The sequence below is a fragment of the Sus scrofa genome, chromosome 7, assembly GCF_054392235.1.
Source record: "Sus scrofa isolate SSC_HxYL_T2T_F1_AM1 chromosome 7, Sscrofa_HxYL_maternal_Yorkshire_Landrace_v2.0, whole genome shotgun sequence".
NCBI classification, from domain to species: Eukaryota; Metazoa; Chordata; class Mammalia; order Artiodactyla; family Suidae; genus Sus; species Sus scrofa.
Window position 1 is genome coordinate 63,723,615 of NC_139389.1, and position 19,529 is coordinate 63,743,143.

The 19,529-nt window shown below is 43.0% G+C and overlaps 1 protein-coding gene across 1 annotated transcript in view; it reads left to right on the forward strand.

Annotated features, from left to right (window-relative positions):
• The first annotated feature begins 5,788 nt into the window (after positions 1–5,788).
• The window catches only part of TICRR (TOPBP1 interacting checkpoint and replication regulator), a 57,139-nt gene continuing 43,398 nt past the window's right edge, over positions 5,789–19,529 (forward strand). The window contains exons 1-5 of the mRNA XM_021098959.2: positions 5,789–6,548; positions 13,126–13,405; positions 14,633–14,871; positions 16,196–16,430; positions 17,359–17,488. Of these exons, the coding sequence (XP_020954618.2) occupies positions 5,886–6,548; positions 13,126–13,405; positions 14,633–14,871; positions 16,196–16,430; positions 17,359–17,488 (1,547 nt within the window). The 5' untranslated portion in view covers positions 5,789–5,885. The remainder of the gene's footprint in view (positions 6,549–13,125; positions 13,406–14,632; positions 14,872–16,195; positions 16,431–17,358; positions 17,489–19,529) is intronic.

Here is a 19,529-nt window from a genome sequence, read left to right on the forward strand (position 1 = left end):
AATCAAAGAGAGAAAGAGGGGATATATTAGTAGCCAATAAAGTATTTCAGAGCTAAGAAAATCCCCAGTTTCAGAGAGGGAAAGAGAGGGCTATTAGTGATAAAAGGCTCAATCCACAAAAAGATTAGCCATTCTAAACATGCAGTCATCAAATAAGAGATGCAAAATATGTGAAACAAAAAATGATAGAACTGAAAAGCGAAATAAACAAAAAGCAGATTTCAAAATGAATGCATGGAAATTAAGGTTAAAATACAATACCATGTGCAACTGCTCCAAAAAAAATGAAATACTTCAGGTATAAACCTCACAAAACCTGTATATGACTCGTATGTTGGAAACTACAAATCTTCCTTTTTTGACCAAAAAATCAAAGATCTGAATAAATAAAGAGACATTCCATGTTCATAAGACTCATTATCACAAGACTCACAGCAAAGATGGCAATTTTCTCCAAACTGACTTATAAGTTTAAAGTAATTCCAGCAAGATTATTACTATATAGAGATTGGCTTATTCTAAAATTTATACCAGACAGGCAAAGGAACTGGGAGAGCTAAAAACACTAGAAGAGTTGCCACATTATCTTACAATGGAGAGGGGCTACTTCCTCTCACTTTAGGCCAACACTCAGTGCCCTGTATTAAATCCCTCTTGCTTTAAATACCTAGAATGGTTTCTGGCTACACTGGACCCATAGCTCCTTTTTTCCAAGCCCCCAGGTCATCCCTATCAGCTAGATTTTAACCCCTTGCAGCTCTGTATCTCCCCTAAGCTACACCATCTCCCTCCCTTCCTTGACTCCCTTATAGCATTTTCTAGAATGGCAGTGTATCTGGACAACCCCCCTCCCCATGTCCTCAGTCATTCACCTTCTTGTTCCACCTGAAACCTGGCTAATGCCCTCGGATATGACTTCCTCAGGTGAGAGCTGTTTTCCCTCTCACACTTCTCATTCCACCCGGCCTGCAGGTGTGGTTGGTTGGCCTCCTCTGCCATCCTCCGTAAAACCCCAGCGTCTTTTTTTCCCTTTTATTATTATTATTACTATTACTATTATTATTTTGGTCTTTTTAGGGCCGCACCTACAGCATATGGAAGTTCCCAGGCTAGGGGTCGAATTGGAGCTACAGCTGCCAGCCTACACCACAGCCACAGCAACGTGGGATCTGAGCCGTGTCTGTGACCTACACCACAGCTCACGGCAATGCCAGATCCTTAACCCACTGAGCGAGGCCAGGGATTGAACCTGCGTTCTCATGGATACTAGTCAGATTCATTTCTGCTGAGCCACAATGGGAACCCCATCCCCCAGCCTCTTTGATATTAGGCTACACCTTGCCTGTCACTTATCTGTAGAGCTCGTCTTCATTCACTGAACATTTGGGCCACCAGCTCACTGTCTCTGTCTACCACTGTCTCTGTCATCATTCTTGGTAACTTAAGCATTTGTGTAAATGATCCATCCACCATCAGACCTCTCACTCATGACAACCTCCCCAAATTCCCTAGCCTCCCCTGCAGCTCAAGGCAGTGCCATGTGACCCATTGAGATTTAAGTCAAAATCTGATGGTGGGGTGGTTTCTGTGAAAGTTTTGCTTTCCTGCTTGGGGTTGGGGTGGGGGTCTGCTCCCTTCTTCCTACTTTGAACACAATGGGGTGTGTGCAGCCTTTTTGTGATTATGAGCTTGGGGAAAAGGCAGGAAGGAGGATGGCACACTTGTTGCTCTGGACAACACTCAACCAAGGATCCCACACCAGCAGCCTATTACCTCCAATCTTATTATGTAGGGGGGAGAAGCTATTTGTTTAAGTAAGCCATTATGGTCAAATTCTGTGCCCTTGCAGCTGAAATAACTTCTTATCAGTAAACCTCTCCCTGGCACACATCTTCAACTGCCTTCCTTTCTCTTTCACCTGTTGTTCTTACCCAACAACACCAAATCCTGGGGTGTCTAAGGTTCTAGTTATTCCCCAATATCCATTTGCCCTTTTCCCCTCTTGTTAGGGCTACACTTGCAGCATATGGAAGTTCCCAGCCTAGGGGTCAAATCAAGCTACAGCTTCGCCTACACCACAGCCACAGCAATGCCAGATCCAAGTCACATCTGCAACCTATACCAGAGCTCTCTTGGCATCGCTGGATCCTTAACCCAGTAAGCAGGGCCAGGGATCGAAACTGAATTCTCATGGATACGTGTCTCATTTCCTTTACTTGTCTGGTGCCTAAAGGCATCCAAAATTTCCACCAATGATAAAATGCTTTTCTCACACTCTCACCTGCCCAGTCCGGTGTGTGTGTGTGGGGGGGTGGTGGTGGCATTTCTGGTAACTCACTGTGGTGGCTTATTTTTGGATGGTTTGGTTTCTTCTTTTGGCAATACTAAACATTTGGTTTAGCATTTAACTGTCTCTAAAGTATTCTGTGTCCTGCTGCTTCTAATTCCCCCTAGAGAAAATGTTTAGCTTATTCTTCCTTTACATCTGTCCGTCACCATCACTAACAGTATGCAGATAGGCATTAACTTTTTTTTCTTTTTAGAGCCGTACCTGCAGAATATGGAAGTTCCCAGGCTAGGGGTCAAATTGGAGTTGTAGCTGCTGACCTACACCACAGCAACGAGGAATCTGAGCTGCATCTGTGACCTACGACAGAGCTCACAGCAACACAAGATCCGTAAACTAGCGAGCTAGACCAGGGATCGAAGCTACATCCTCATGGATACTAGAGGGTTTCTTAAGCCACTGAGTCACGGTGAGAATTCCAATAACTTTTCATTAACTGAATAAAAGGGTAGAAAACAGGGAGAAAAAGAGAAACAATTATTAAACAAACAAACAAGCTTGGGGGGGATTGTTGACTGGGGAGAAAAAATGTAAATTAATCAGATCTCTGTCTTTATTTTAAATGAAGACCTGACCAATTAACTTTATTCTTAAAAGTATTCTTAGTCTCTCCTTATGAAGCAGTTTTATGATCTAGGTCAAAAGCATTGTGCCCTGGGAACCTGCTTTTTGGACCTCAATTTGATTCCATCTGTGGTCCTGCTGTGCATAAAATCACAGAAAAGATTCTTCAAATTGCTCAGAGTTTCAGTTTCCTCTGTTTGTAAAAGCTTGAGTTTTATTAATAACTATTTAGAAGTTAGCGTGGGGAATAGGGAGCAAAATCCTATCTCAGGCCTTTTGCATTCAATGTTCCCTTTTCCTGGAACTCTCTTCTTTTTTTTTGCCTTTTTTTTTTTTTTTAGGACTACACCTGCAGAATATGGACGTTCTCCAGCTAGGGGCTGAATCTGAGCTGATGGTAATGCTGGATCCTTAACCCACTGAAAGAGGCCAGGGAGCAAACCTGCATCCTCATGGATACTAGTAGAATTTGTTACCAATGAGCCACCATGGGAACTCTCTTCTTACATGGCCAATCTCTTAAGTCTTTATTATTATTATTTTGTCTTTTTGCCTTTTCTAGGGCCACTCCTGCGGCATATGGAGGTTCCCAGGCTAGGGGTCTAATCAGAGCTGTAGCCACCGGCCTACACCACAGTCGCAGAAACTCGGGATCCGACCTGCGTCTGCAACCTACAGCACAGCTCACGGCAACGCCGGATCCTTAACCCACTGAGCAATGCCAGGGATTGAACCTGCAACCTCATGATTCCTAGTCAGATTCGTTAACCACTGAGCCATGATGGGAACTTTGAGTCTTTATTGAAATGTCACCTCAGTGTGGCTTCCCTGATTGTCCTATTTGGAACCGCATATGCTTCTTACCTATTCCTTATCCCTTTTTCAACTTAATTCTTCTCCAAAGCTCTTATCACCATCTAACATATTACATCTTTTACTTATTTTTATTGATTGGCTCCCCCTACTAGAATGTAAACTTCCCAGGGAAAGGACATTTTGTTCCCTGATAATGACTGCTTTTTGAATGAATGAACACCACAACAGGTGTAGTCGTTTTTTTAGCTAGCACCTGAAATCTTAAGACTAACAAATGTTTGTTGCTCTAAAATGACCGTGGGTGTGGATAGGTGGATCCGGAAACATCAGTGTTTTTTATTCAAGGACAATCCACAAAGTATCAGTGGTGGTCTTCCTAGAAATATTTGGCTCAGAGAATTGCAGGATTGGAAGGAAATTTAGACACAGGCCAGTCTTAGCTAGAGTTTAAATTCTGCTCTACTTTCAACAAAAAGGTCCTTTTCATTAAGGATATTCCACCTGAATGTAAAAGTTAAATAGAAATGTAGAACTGTAGGGAGTTCCCATTGTGGCGCTGCGGAAACCAATCCGACTAGCATCTATGAGGATGCAGGTTCGATTCCTGGCCTCACTCACTAAGGACCCGAGATTGCTGTGAGCCGTGGTGCTGGTCACAGTGAAATGGAGTTTTTACTAAAGAACAAACCTTCTTCCCCCCCCCCCCCCCCCCCCCCCCCCCCCCCCCCGCTTGGCTAAGAAGGCAGCTGCAAGCCTTTCCAGCTGTGCTCATCACTATGCCACCCTTCTTGTAATAATGTAACAACTGTGTGCTCTCTGTCCAAGCCAGCAGCCCTGCTAATCAGGTACCCAGCATTGCTTATCAGTTCTGCTTCTGTAACCTTGCTTGCTCAGTTTCTTAGGGAGGAACACTGTCTGCTTGGGGATGGGGGAGGTCCGGGATGCTTACATGGGAAAATCAAGACCTTGTAGTGTATAAAAGTTACTGAGAACAAAGACCTGGTGCTCAGACTCTGGAGGTGACTCCTCTGAGCCCACACCAGTGCTGAATAAAACCTTGCTTTTCCATATCTCCAAGTGCTGTTTGTCTCCTTCCACTGCCAGTTTTTGCAGTTTCCGCAACAACAGAGGCGGCTTGGATCTGGCGTTGCTGTGGCGTAGGCCAGCGGCTGTAGCTCTGACTGGACACGTAGCCTGGGAACTTCCATATGAGGCCATGAAAAGCAAAAATAAAAAAACATATACAGGACTTCCCTTGCGGCTCACAATGTAACTATGGTGGCTGTGGCTCCACCCCTGACTGGGGAACTTCCATATGCCACAGGTTCGGCCACTGAAAAAAAAGAAAAAATAATAAAAAATAAGCACACACACAGTATATTTGGGGATCTCACTGCATTGTGCTGTGTTTGCAGTCTTTTTCCACCTAACATTACGTATAAAAACATTACTTTAAAAACCTACGTGATGTTCCTCTTGGGAGGGGTACCATACATCATTTAATCATTCCCAAGTTGTTTTTTATTTTTCTCAAGTTAAACTTTTATCCTGCTCTCCGATTACTTTGTTCAGAGAAATGCCTAAAAGCTCCTGAGGCAAAGGGAGTAAACGTTTAATAATTATTTCTGAAATTACAGAAAATGTTAAGTCTTCACCATTGGATTCCACAAGATGGAAACTTTAGAGTGGCTTTAAGCAGTTCAATTCAAGCCTTTTTTTTTTTTTTTTTTTTTTTTTAAGGTCTTAGTAAACATTTCTCAGCACCATTGCACGGACGCCGTCGGCCCTCACAAAAGGGAAACTTAAAGGTACAGGCCGCAAGCACCACCTCTTTAAATTTTAAAACGGAGGCCCAGGCCAATGAACGTTACATTTCTCCCGGAACACAGCGTCCCGCCCACAGTCTCACCCTCCACCAATTAAGCAGCGTTCTTCACCAACGCTCCTCCAATCTGCGCCAAGGATGGAAGTAGCTCACGTAACTTACGTAAGGCGAGCGACCAATAGAAGTTGACCTTTGGAGGTAGCTCCACCAATGGTAGCAGCCCTTGGAGAGCGCGGGAGCCTTTCGACTGGGGACCTGCGAGCAGCAGAGAATGGCGCTGGTTCCCTGAAGCAAGAGTCCCGGAGGTAAGCCTGAGGCGGCCGCGCGGCCGACATGGCCTGCTGTCACAACGTCATGCTGCTGCTGGACACCGCGGGCGGCGCCGCTGGGGAAAGCCCGGTGCGGCGGGCCGCCCTGCGCCTCCTCACCTACCTGAGTTGCCGGTTCGGCCTGGCCAGGGTCCGCTGGGCCTTCAGGTTCTTTGACTCTCAGGGGGCGCGGAGCCGGCCTTCTCGCGTGTCGGACTTCCGCGAGCTGGGCGTCCGCTCGTGGGAGGACTTCGAGGAGGAGCTGGAGGCCAGGCTCGGGGATGGCGCCCGCGGCGCCCACCTGCCAGGCCCAGCTCCGCGCGCCACCCACACACACAGCGCCCTGATGGAGACGCTGCTAGACTATCAGTGGGACCGGCCCGAGATCACGTCGCCCACGAAGCCGATCCTGCGCAGCAGCAGGCGAAGACTGCTGGACGTGGAGGGCGAGGCTAAGGAGGCGGCGTCGGCGCTCGGGAGCTTTGTGAACGCAGTCTTCCTCCTGGGCCCCTGTCCGCACTCGCAGAGGGAGCTGCTGCAGTTCGTGGCCGGGTGCGAGGCCCAGGCCCAGCGCCTGCCGCCCTCTCCGAAGCAGGTGATGGATAAGTTGCTGCCCAGGAGAGTCCAGGAGGTCATGATCGCCCGGAAAATCACCTTGTACTGGGTGGATACCACCGAGTGGTCTAAGGTAAGGTGGAAGGGTGACGCGCTGGTTCTGGGGAACCCGAACTTGGCAGCCTGTAGACCCGGGAGGAGACCCACAGGTGTCCCTCCAGAAGGCAAGTCCCGGGGACACAGACAAACAGGGACAGGCATCACAGCGAGGTGGGAAGGTCCTCTGTACCTACTGGATTGAAGCGTTTGTGGTCCTTCACAATTTCGGCCCTACCTGCCTTCCCAGGCTTAATTTCTCCTACACACGACGTGTATTCCAGCCTGTTGAAGCGTGGTCTAGTTGGCCAGCAGGTCTCGAACACCTTGTTTGTCTTATCAGTCGCCTGAAATGCCAGCGCTCAAGCTTTCGTGCCAGTTTAAATCACAGTCTTTTTTTTTTTTTTTTTTTTTTGGCCGCCTCGCGGCTTATGGAGTTTCCAGGTGAGGGATCAGATTCCAGCCTAAGCCGCAGCTGCGGAAATGCAGGATCCTTAATCCACGTTGCCGGGCCAAAGATCGAACTTGCATCCCAGTGCCCCCAAGACACCACCAATCCTCTGGCCCCACAGCGGGAACTCCCACACTCATTCTTAAATTTTTAGGGCCGAACTTGGAGCCTGTGGAAGTTCCCAGGCTAGGGGTCCAATCGGAGCTGCAGCTGCTGGCTTACGCCGGATCTGAGCAGCATCTCCAACCTACACCACAGCCCACGGCACCACGGGATCCTTAACCCACTGAGTGAGGCCAGGAATCAAACCGGCATCGTTATGGATACTAGTCAGGTTCTTAACCCTCTGAGCCACAAAGGGAACTCTCCCACACTCATTCTTAAGGCCTTGCCCACATGACAGCTACTCAGTCTCAACTTCTGAATTTCTATACACTTTTGTGGCACTTACCCTTTCTCCGTTACATGTTCCAATTGCGCAATCTCTGGTTTTCCATTTCCTCCAAGAATAACCTCAGAGGCAGGCACACACATCTCTCTATCTCTTGCAGATGTGTATTGGTCGTTATAGGTGTTGAGTAAATATTTGTTGACCAAAACGAACAGATTCTTACACACTTACTATATGGCCAATTTGGGTTTTTGTAGAGGCAGTGGAGCCCCTGCTCCAGTTAAATGCTGTGATTGGGATATATTTTTACCTTCACTATTTTCTTCCTGTCGCTTCCCTTTGTCATCGCTCACCTGAGGAGCCACTGCTTTGAGTACCTCCTATGTAGTTTGAGCTGCTGAGGTTGTGGTGAACTAGGTGGAGTTTACCTTCTGGGGGAAGATTTGTTAAATAGTATGATTAACATATTAAACAGGTGAGGATAGGATGTCAAATAATGCTTTGAAGAAAATAAAGCTGGGTAAGGAGCCTGGGGAGGGGCAGAGGAGTTAGAAGGGAAAGCAGTTGTACCTAGGGTGGTAGTCTGGGAAGGGCTTTTGGAGCAGAGAATTGAATGGTGAAGGAGGAGGAACATGGAAGGTTGGGAAAGAACATTCGAGGCAAAGAGAAGAGCGTCTTTTTTGTGTAAAGATTTGAGCTGGAAATGAGCCCCGTTTGTTTTGGAAACAAAACAGAGTGCTGGAGTTCCCACTGTGGCGCAGTGGAAACATCCGTCTAGTAACCATGAGGCGGCGGGTTCGATCCCTAGCCCCTCAGTGGGTTAAGGATATGGCATTTCTGCAAGCTGTGGTGTAGGTTGCAGATGCGGCTTGGATCTGGTGTTGCTGTGACTGTGGTGTAGACCGGCAGCTACAGCTCCAATTAGACCCCTAGCCTGGGAACCTCCATACGCTGAGGGTGCGGCCCTGAAAAGCAAAACAAAAAAACGGAATGCTGAAACCTAGTAAGCAGGGACGAGCACAATAGGAGAGGAAGTCAGAGGCCTCTCTGTAGGGCAAGGTAATAAATTCGGATTTCGTTGTAATTGTTGGGAGAGTGGCTTAACCAGGTGAAAGATACACTTGCATCTAGGAGTGGGTTAAATTATCAAGTTACAAATAAGCAGGTACATAAAACAAATGATGTGGTATAGTGTGTTAAAATTTCCAAATTTTACATAAAAAGCCTAAGAAGGGCTAGCAAATGAAAAATTAGGCAGCAGTGTCTTGTCAAAGAAAAGGAAAAGACAAGTATTTAAGGGATGGTAAACTTTGATGGAGAAAATGGAATCCTAAAACTTTGTTAAGGCAGCAAGTCCGGTGCTGGGCACAATACACAACATTTAAGTGCTTAATTTAGGATAACTGATATTAAATCATGTCAAGGAATTTATTCTGGAATTGTATCATATCAAATACTGGCTAGAGGTGTTACTATTGTGGCTCAGTGGTAACGAATCTGACTAGTATCTATCCATGAGAACTCGAGTTTGATCCTTGGCCTCGATTAGTGGCTTAGGGATCTGGTGTTGCCATGAACTGTAGTGTAGGTTGCAGACATGCTCAGATCTGGTGTTGCTGTGGTGTAGGCCGGCAGCTGCAGCTCTGATTAGAACCCTAGCCTGGGAACTTCCATATGCTGCAGGTGTGGCCCTAAAAAGCAAAAAAAAAAATATATATATATATATATATATATGCTAGAAATAAGTCCTAGCAGATAGGGCTTGAAGATTGTTTTTCTCTTTTCAGAATGGCATTAAAATAAGTAAGTTGACAGAGTCTTTTTAAAGTTTCTTTTAGTTCTCACATTTCATCATCTGAGGAAATGGGTCTCCTCTGAGGCATCTTATATCTGTTTTGTTGTTTCCCATAACAACAAACCCCTCTGACAATCTGAAGCTTTTTTGGAATTTTTTTTTTTTTGGTGGATATCCATCTTTTCCAGTTCAAAAGCCTCTGCCTAGCCGTACTGTGGAGGTGAAAGGAAGACTTGGCTCTGTCCTTGGGGACCTCTCACTATGAGGGTAGAGAGAGGAAAAGAGAAATTTCAGGGTCTGCCTAATGAAGCTCTTAGTCTAGAACATAGAACTGGGAGAAACAGACAGGGGAGGGGGGCAAGCACATAGAACTCTTGCAAAGATAAAGAATAGAAAGAGCATAGGGAACCCCTTCCACCTTTTAAATTTCATGCCTCTGATTTCTCAACACATACCTGTTGTTGAATAAACTTAGAGGTATGCTGGGTACCAGGTGCTCTACCCTTGAACCAGGCAGATCTGGCCTCTGCTGTCCTGGATCTTGTAGTCTTGTGGACATTTATAAATCCCTAAATTTGAAACTATTACTAAGACTTGTCACTTATCCTATAATATGCATAAAAATGAAAAATGTAGCCAATATATTTGTTGTGGGTTTTTTTAATCATGTGCATATATTTTTTTTAATTTTTTATTTTTTGGCCATGCCTGAGACATGTGGAAGTTCTCTGGGCCAGGGATGGAACCCGTGCCTCCACAGTGACCCGAGCTGCTGCAGTGACAATGCCGTATCATTACCTTCAGCACCACAAGAAAACTCCAGTGTGCATATATTTTTAACCAAAACTAATGTCCTTTTCAGCTCCTCTTAAAGTTTTACTTTTCATTTGCTAAGCAATTTTTTTTTTTTTTTTCCTGGCTGGTCCTCTGGCTGAAATAATTTCAGTGAGTTTTTTGTTTCCCTTTGGCAGAAAATTCTTATTGGGATCTCTGATGCTTGAAGTAGCTTATCATTCTCCCCATAGCAGTGAGTGCAGGTGTGGACACATGGATGGTCACGTCAAATACTAATTGATTAATCTAGCACAGCATTTTCCAAACTGAAGCAAACAGGGCATAACTGAAGCAAGTTTTACAGTACATTGTTTGTCTTCATTACAAACAATGTACTGTAAAACAGATATTTTCTGTTATGCTCAGATATTTTCTTTCCTATTTTTTTTCTTTAACACAGATCTTAAACCACTCAATTGATTTGTCAAAGGGTCCATCCAGGTCCATCAATGTCACAATCCTCATTTTATTTTTTATTTATTTAGTTACTTGTTTTTTAGGGCCGCACTGGTTCCCAGGCTAGGGTTCAAATCAGAGTTGTAGCTGCTGGCCTACACCACAGCCACAGCAACGCCAGATCCGAGCCACCTCTGTGACCTTACCACAGCTCATGGCAGCACGAGATCCTTAACCCACTGAGCAAGGTCAGGGATAGAACCTGTGTCCTCGTGGATGCTAGCCAGGTTGGTTAACCACTTAGCCACGATGGGAACGCCACAATCTTCATTTTAAAAGCACTATCCAAGAGAGTCCTGGATTGTTGGACTGGACTAGCATTACCTTACTATGAACTTGGGCACCCTTATGCCCTCTTTGAGCTTTATATAATGGAAAGTTTGGAGATGACCTAGAAGATCCTTCTAGTTCTGATACATATTTTTAAAATTTTTATTTTATGGCCACACCTGCGGCATATGGAAGCTCCGGGGCCAGGGATTGAATCTGAGCTGCAGCTGTGGCAATGCCAGATCCTTTTAACCCACTGTTCCAGGCTGGGGATCGAACTTCATCTGCAGTGGGATTCTTTTCTTTTTTGTTTTTAGGACTGCATGTGTGGCGTGTAGAAATTCCCAGGCTAGTTGTAGCTGCCGGTCTACACCACAGCCACGGCAACACCAGATCCAAGCCCCGTCTGCGACCTACACCACAGCTCACGGCAACGCTGGATCTGAGTGAGGCCAGGGATCAAACCTGCATCCTTGTGGCTACTAGTCAGATTCTTAACCCACTGTTCAACAGCAGAAACTCCTAGTTCTGATTTTTCACATTCGCATAGCAATTTATGGTGTATAGTTAACTTGCATGTGGAGTAGGCAAGCCAGCATGAAAATGTATTCTAGGGTAGGTGTTCTTTCGTGTTTCCATAGTATCTGAATATTGTCACAGTATGTTTTGATTATGAGTTAAATATTTCACGTTCTTGCTGTTTTATTCACCCCACCCTTTAAGATCATAGAAGACAGAGACTGTCTTGCTAGTTCATGGTGTTACTGACCTGGGTCCTTTCTACTGATTAGAATCAGTAGAAAGTGATGAGGGCAGATGAGAAACTCAGGCAAGGCTTTACTGGGACCTGGGCTGAGGGAGCAAGAATAAGAAACAGGTGTCCTTCCTCACTCCCTGAGATGGGGTGAGCTGGTTCCTTAAATGGGGTAAGGGTAGGAGCAGTTTAGTGGGTTGGACTGGAGGCGTAGCTTCAGTGATCTGATCCTTTGGTGGTGCTGTGTACCGTTCCCTGCCTTTGCTCTTAGCACCTCAGAAGTGGCAGTTGGCTTGTGGCCTTTTTGTATCTTATTGTTCATAATTGCCCCTACTGTGTGCAGTTATGTTCAGTCCCTTATAGTTTCTTTGTGTTCTGTTGCTTGAGGAAACACTTGTCCAGGTGCAAGCACTGCCGTAAAGGGTGTCAGGTCCCAGCCTATCTCCATGGCACATAAAGGTTGCTCAATAAAATTTTGTTGAAAGAAGGTTGGATGAAGAGTCAGCAGTGTGTGAAGGAGTGAGGAGTGGCTTTTACAGAGACAGCAGGTTTGAGCTAGATGATGAAGTATAAGCATCCAGTTGGTGAAGATGGAAGGGGAAGATGCAGCAAACAGAACCAGCAAAAACAGGGAAGCATTATGAAATGTGCATGTTCAAGAAACAGCAAACAGTTCAGTGCGCCTGGAAGGTAGAGGTGGCTGAGGGAACGATGCTGTGTTGGGAAAGGTTGTTTAGGGCTGGGTTGTAAAGGGCTTTATTGTGGTCATGCTGTAGAGCAGTGGGAAGCTCTTGAGAATTTTTACAGCAGAAGCACAGGTTTGTGGTTGAGAAGAATACTTCTTAAAACAAAGGAGGAAAGATTAGAGACAGAGCACAGACTCTGTAGGTAATACGGTAGGAGTCCAGGCTTTAGTGAAAACAGTGAAGGTCTCCACACAGACCTGTGGGTGTGGGTGGGGTGGGTGAGTCATTGATGATCACCCTCTAAGGGAGGTGCTCCTGCCTCGCTCCCATGACACCTGGCCTGTGTTGTGTTGTGGAGGACACAATTATTTTTATTTTTTATTTATTTTTTGTGTCTTTTGTCCTTATAGGGCCATACCAGCAGCATATGGAGGTTCCCAGGCTAGAGGTCGAATCAGAGCTATAGCTGCCAGCCTACACCACAGCCACAGCAACGCCAGATCCAAGCTGCATCTGCGACCTACACCACAGCTCACAGCAATGCCGGATCCTTAACCCACTGAGTGAGGCCAGGGATCGAACCTGAAACTTCATGGTTCCTAGTCAGATTCGTTTCCACTGCACCATGACGGGAACTCCGACACAATTATTTTTAATGTGTGGTGGTTTTGTATTCCTTCTAACATTTTATGATTTATCCCTAGGGATTTGCATCACTTCTGTTCCTTGACAGAAAATAGAATTGAAGTGCTGTTTTCACTAAATAGATGCATTTTTGAAGGCATTAAATTGTATAGCAGCTCTTCAAAGGCTCTAAAGTAATGGGATGCTGGCCATTATTTGTATTTGATTCAACAAAAACATTGTGTACTTTGATCCCTTGATGTATGTATTAACTTTACTTTCTCCTGATTTCCCTCAGCTTTGGGAACGCCTAATTTATCACAACCTGTGATTCTTTGTAATTTTTATTTTAGTTGTGGGAATCCCCAGACCATGTTGGGTATTGGACAGTATGTGAACTGCTCCGCCATGTAGGAGGAACGGTCTTGCCATTTGAAACTTTCAGCCAGGATTTTACTAAGACTGGGGGAATGCCGCTGGGGAGCGAAAGCAAGCTGTTTAGGGAACCTCGCCTCTCTTCCTGGATTTCAACTCTACCAACTGATTCCACTTTAAACTGCTTGCTCTATAACTCTCATGAGTATGAAGCCTCATTTCCACGGATGGAAGGAACATTATTTCTCCCTGTTGAAGGTAAGCAAATGGTATGGGGCCGGGGCAGTGTTGGTCTCAGTTTCATTCATTTCTTCAAGGTAGGCCCATGGTTGTCTTTAGAATCTCCAGCAGCTTAGGCACTCCATTAATGCTTGTAATTAAAAGATAAGAAAAACTGAAGTTACCACAGAAGGGACTGAAGTCTGATACAATTGCAAGCCCAGGTAAAAAGGAGTGAATGATTTGAAAGAGTTTCCTAATCTTTTTGCAGGGAAGGATAATATTGTATAGGTGCCCAAACAAATCAGTGGTAAAGTTTCACTGCCTCATAGAAGAGATTGATAAGTTGAGACTGTAGTAAATCAATGATTGGCTCAGGGAAGAAATAACAAATTAGTCAGTTGAAGCTGAAAATGGTGCTTGTTATCAGGAAGAGCCAGCATGTTGGAATTTTCATAAATTTGCTTTATCATATGATTTGCTATCTGGTGAATCTAATTTCTGAATCACTATATAGTCACACAAATAATACTTTACAAACATAAAAGTATTATACATTATGGACAGTTTAAGGAAACTGTAAGAGTAGTTTTATTTAGGCAGTTTTGTCTTACATGGTCTTTAGAATTTAACCTCAAAAAATAAGATGCACTGTATTTTATGGATTAAGAAGCAGTGGGTTTTATGTGTGTGTGCGCGTGCATGTATGTTGCTTGAATAATTATTTCTAAATCACAGCAACTGAGAAATTCTAACATCAAGGCCTACCCTTATAACTCCAGTCATATATAGCTTTTCCTATAGAACTAAACGAACTTACTATGGTAGCCTGTTGGCAGTAGAACGAGAGTTGAAGTTGAACTAAGTGACAGTATTAGTACCTCAACTATCAATCTAATTTTTTTCTTATACTTACTATTAAATCTCTTTGTAGGAACTATTTCTTTTTTCTTTTTCTTTCTTTTTTTTTTTTTTTGTCTTTTCTAGGGCCATACTCTCGGCATATGGAGGTTCCCGGGCTAGGGGTCTAATTGGAGCTGTGGCCACCAGCCTATGCCAGAGCCACAGTGACGCAGGATCCGAGCCACGTCTGCAACCTACACCACAGCTCATAGCAACTCCAGATCCTTAACCCACTGATCGAGGCCAGGGATCGAACCTGAAACCTCATGGTTCCTAGTCGGATTTGTTAACCACTGAGCCACGACAGGAACTCCTAGGAACTATTTCTTATACTGGAATTTCAACATTCTTTATTTCTAACAGGCAAAGAGACTCAGGAAACATGGACAGTTATGCTAGAGCCCTTGGCCATGTATCAGAGACATTTTCAGAAACCAGTCCGAATTTTCCTAAAAGGCACGGTGACCAAGTGGTCCCTCCCAACAAGTGGTCCTTTGAGCACTGATAGCTGGATGCTACAAAGTCTGGAGGGGAACAGATCAACTCAAAGGATGTTATTTCAGCAGCTGGTAAACAGGCTGGCTGCTGAAGAGTTACATCTGGTAGGTATCCACCATGTGGTAAGTTATTCTGGTCTGATAACACACTAGTAAAGTGAAATAAGAACTTTTATGAAATGTCAAGGATTGCCCTATATAATAGAGTCTCAGTGAAACATGATGTTTTTGCAAATGTTATGGCGTCATAACAATGCTCATTAGCGAAGAAAACAATTTATAAAATTTGTGTACTTTGAATCTAGTTAAGCTAAATTATAGTTACAAAGCAAAAAGGCAGTGGGCCCAATGGAATGATTATATTAGTGAAGTGATGCGTAGTTTCTCATTATTTTTAAATATTCTATTATGTGTTTATCACTTTTACATCATACAAACATTTTATTTTTTAAACCCCTAAATTAGATATAATAGTGTCCAATAGTGATACAAAATTAAAAATGTCTTCTGAAAAGGAATACATACCTAGATTTGATTTAAAGGTGATGGTAATTTTTAAACTACCAGTAAATTCCATTCCTCACTTGATCTTTTGCCTTTGTAAACTCAGAAGGTCTCTATCTTCTAGACTCCATTGTGAAACATTCCACCAAAAAACTGGGTAGTCATCTGGTGGGTTTTTTTTTGTTTTTTTGTTTTTTTTTAAGAGCTACACCTGCAGTGTATGGAGGTTTCCAGGCTAGTAGTCCAATTGGAGCTACAGCTGCCGGCCTACACCAAAGCCACGTCTGGGACCTATACCACGGCTCACCAGATCCCTGACCCACTGAGCGAGGCCAGGGATCAAACCCAAATCCTCATGGATACTAGTTGGATTCATTTCTGCTGTGCCACATCAGGAGCTCCCTAGATGTTCTAAGAGTTGTGTGTTCCGACAGAAAGAGCACTGGGGTCAGGGAATCAGGTGACCTGGATTAAGTCTTAGCTCTGCTGCCCACCCTGTGCTCTGAATAAATCCCTTAAGTGGTGGAACTACTTCCTGGTTGAAAGCATGGGTTTCAGATTCATATACTTCTGTCTCTTAATAACAGGTTGCTTATTTCTCAACCTCAGTTCCTCCTCTGTAAGATGGGAATAATCTGTTTTTCCTTCAAGTGGTTATGAGGATTCACTGAGTTATGTAATAAGTACATAACTAGTGCTTAGTAAATATTCCTGGTAACCTCAGGGCTCTTCTTATTTGTAAATTGATGGATTAGGATTATAGGATCATTAAGTTCACTTCTAGCACTAATACCTATCAAGACTATCTTTTCCAGTTTTCTCTTTTATATTAATCATTGGACGAAACTATGTAGTCTTTCACTAAACTATTTGCTTTTTTAGACATGTCGCCAATATTCTCAACTAATTAGAACTTCCTTTGTAGGTTGCCAGTGTAGACCCTGGCGAAGGCTGGCCTCCCATCACTGGAGTTATTTCACCCTTCTCTGCCAGTGCAACAGTTCTCACTGTGTTCCACGCCAAGGAGACTGAATTTCAAAGACACTTTGTCCAAACAGTGCTGGCAGAGAGACCCCAGGATTCAGCTTCCCTTCTTTCCGAAGTTATGGATGGTGTGTTGAATCAGATTCACCATTCACTTGAAGATCCTGCTACCTCTGGTAAGCTTCTGAACCAATAACTACCATACTCTAGTCGGTGGTTTACCATCTTTTCTAGCATCATAATACTTTTTTCAATATACTTTTAGTAGAACCCAGTATCTGTTATAAAACAGGTAAAACTAGACTATAATATTTCTGGCAGTTGAAATCATTATTTATAGTAATCCTGAAACACTTCTGAGGAGGCCAAAGGCTCTGTGAAACGAGTTTGAAATAAAGGTGTCGGAGGAAGCCTGGTTTTTAATGTGTTTGATAAAGACTGCTTGTAAAACTGTTAGCATTCTGTCTACCTTCCACTTTGTTGCGTGGATACCGATATGATACAAACCTTATTTCTTCCATGCACATTTACTCAGTAGATTTATTGAGTGCCTACTGTGTGTAAGGCTCTGTTCCAGGTGTTAGGAGTACTTCAGGGAATACTATAGACAAGCTTCATGAAAACAAAGAACTTTTTCTAGTCAGGGGAGGCAAGACCATAAACTAAGGGAATTATATATAGTATATTTGAGAGTTAAGTGTGTAATGACAAAGCAGAGAAAAGGGAGTGGGGAGCGTTAAGGAGTGGGAGGGTTGCAGGTTTCAACAGGCCTTGTTGAAAAAGTAATGTCTGAGCAAAGACTTTGAAGGAAATGATAGAGAACCTTGTAGAGGCAACAGATGGTGCCAGGGCTTGTGTCTAGTGTGTTTGCAGAACTTTGAGGAAGCCCATGTTTGCACATTTTTGGAGTAGCATTTTTCATAGACAGTATAGGCCTGATGGGTTTGATGGTGCAGTTGAAGGAAAGTTGTTAGTGATGTCGCTTTGTCTGTCCTCTGGAGGAACACAGTCAGTCTAAGGGAGAAGCAAGTACTTGGAATTCTCGGCTTTGGTTCTAATGCCTCTTTTCCTCTTCGATTTTTCTCTGCTTCTTTCTTCCCACAGCTCCACCTGTTCCAGAATGGGCCCAGCAGGAGCTTGGCCGCACCACTCCCTGGAGTTCGACTATTGTGGAGAAGTGGTTTCCTTGCTCTAACTTAAGCGGTGCCAGTTCAAATTTGATGGAATCATTTTGGTAAAACATTTATTTCTCTGGGTATTGGTTATTGAAATCAGCTCTCAGTTATCTGCATGTGGATTTGTTATTGTTTTTAGCAGACCACATTTTCTGACTATTGTCCAATAATATTAAAAACTAATTACAAATGGAAAATATTGTTTAAGGATATAGAGTTTCAGTTTTACAAGATGAAAAGAATTCTTGGAGTTCCCGTCATGGCTCAGTGGTTAACGAATCCAACTAGGGACCATGAGGTTGCGGGTTCAATCCCTGGCCTTGCTCAGTGGGTTAAGGATCCAGCGTTGCCGAGAGCTGTGGTGTAGGTCACAGATGTGGCTCGGATCCCACGTTGCTGTTGTTCTGGCGTAGGCCAGCAGCTACAGCTCCTATTAGACCCCTAGCCTGGGAATCTCCATATGCTGTGGGTGTGGCCATAGAAAAGACAAAAAAAAAGAATTATGGAGATGGATGGAGATGATAGTAGCATATTATGAATATGCTTAATACCATCAAACTATATACCTAAGTGATTAAGATGACAAATTTATATTGTGTATTTTACCAGAATTAAAAATTTTGGGAGTTCCCATCGTGGGTCAGCAGTAATGAAGCTGACTAGTATCCATGAGGACTCTGGTTCGATCCCTGGCCTTACTCAGTGGGTTAAGGATCTGGTGTTGCCCGTTAGTTGTGGTGTAGGTCACAAATGCAGCTCGGATCCTGCTTTGCTGTGACTGTGGTGTAGGTCAGCAGCTGCATTTCCGATTTAACCCCTAGCCTGGGAACCTCCATATGCCACTGGTGCAGCCCTAAAAAGACAGAAAAAAAAAAAAAAATTGGAAAGTTAATTACAAAGATAAAATACTCTTTTATGTTATAGATGTTGGAAAATATTTAACATTAAAATCTCAATAAAAATGAAAACCAGCAAACTTTAAAATGCAGCTAAATTTATACTTATAGGAAAACTTAGACTTAAAATATCTTTTAAAGAAGAAAAATTAAAAACCAATTATCTGAGTTCAATAGAAGAAATAACATGATAATAAATCTGAAAATTTTAAAAAGGTAATAAAAATATGAGAAAAAAATGAATAGAAACCAATAGAAAGAAAAGATTCTTTGAGAAGCCAAATATAAAAATATCTCAATCTTGCTATAGATTATCTTGAGGCATCATTAAATAAATAATATTGGAAATGTGAAACATGACAATTTCAAAATATTAAGTGATGTTAAGGTTTATTTTTTCCTTAGAGATACCCAGATGTTCCAACACTATTTAAGACAAACTTTTTCTCATTGAATCACTGTGACACCTTTGTCAAAATCAATGTTCAGATCTATTTCTAGAAAAGAGTCTAGTCTAGAAATTATGTTAATATTACATTATCATGAGTAGTGAAATCAGGTAGTCCTCCTAACTTTTTTTTCCCCAGAATTGCTTTAGCTATTTTAGATTCTTTGCATTTTCATGTAAGTTCACACATACAACCTGCTAGGATTTTTGATTGAGAGTATATCAAGTCTGCAGTTCAATTTGGGAAGATGGACATCCTAATAATAATGCTTCTGATTCATGGACATGATACAGCTTTAAAAGACTTAAGAACAAAGCCAGGTGGACCTCCCTTATGAGATGGCAACATTTACCATAAAGCTCTGGTAAACAATGCAGTGTAGTTACAGTGCAGGATCAACAAATAGACAAGTGGAGTAGAATAGCAGGAAAAATAGACTCTTCAATAAATGTGTGCAATTGGCTATTCAGAAGAAAAAAGACAAATTAGATTTCCACTTCACAGCATATATAATGATAAATTCCAAATAAACTAAAAAAACAAATGTGAAAAGTAAAAATTTTAAAATGTATAAGAAGAAACACAGGAGGAGATTAGCCTAAGGATGAATTTCTCAAATGAGACCTAAAAAATTAAAAACTGTGAAGGAAAATGTATGACTATAATGAATTTTATAATGAATTTTAAAATGTCTATGATGAACAAGACTAGTCGCAGACTTGAGTAGCTTAAATCCATAAAATCAGCCAAGGACT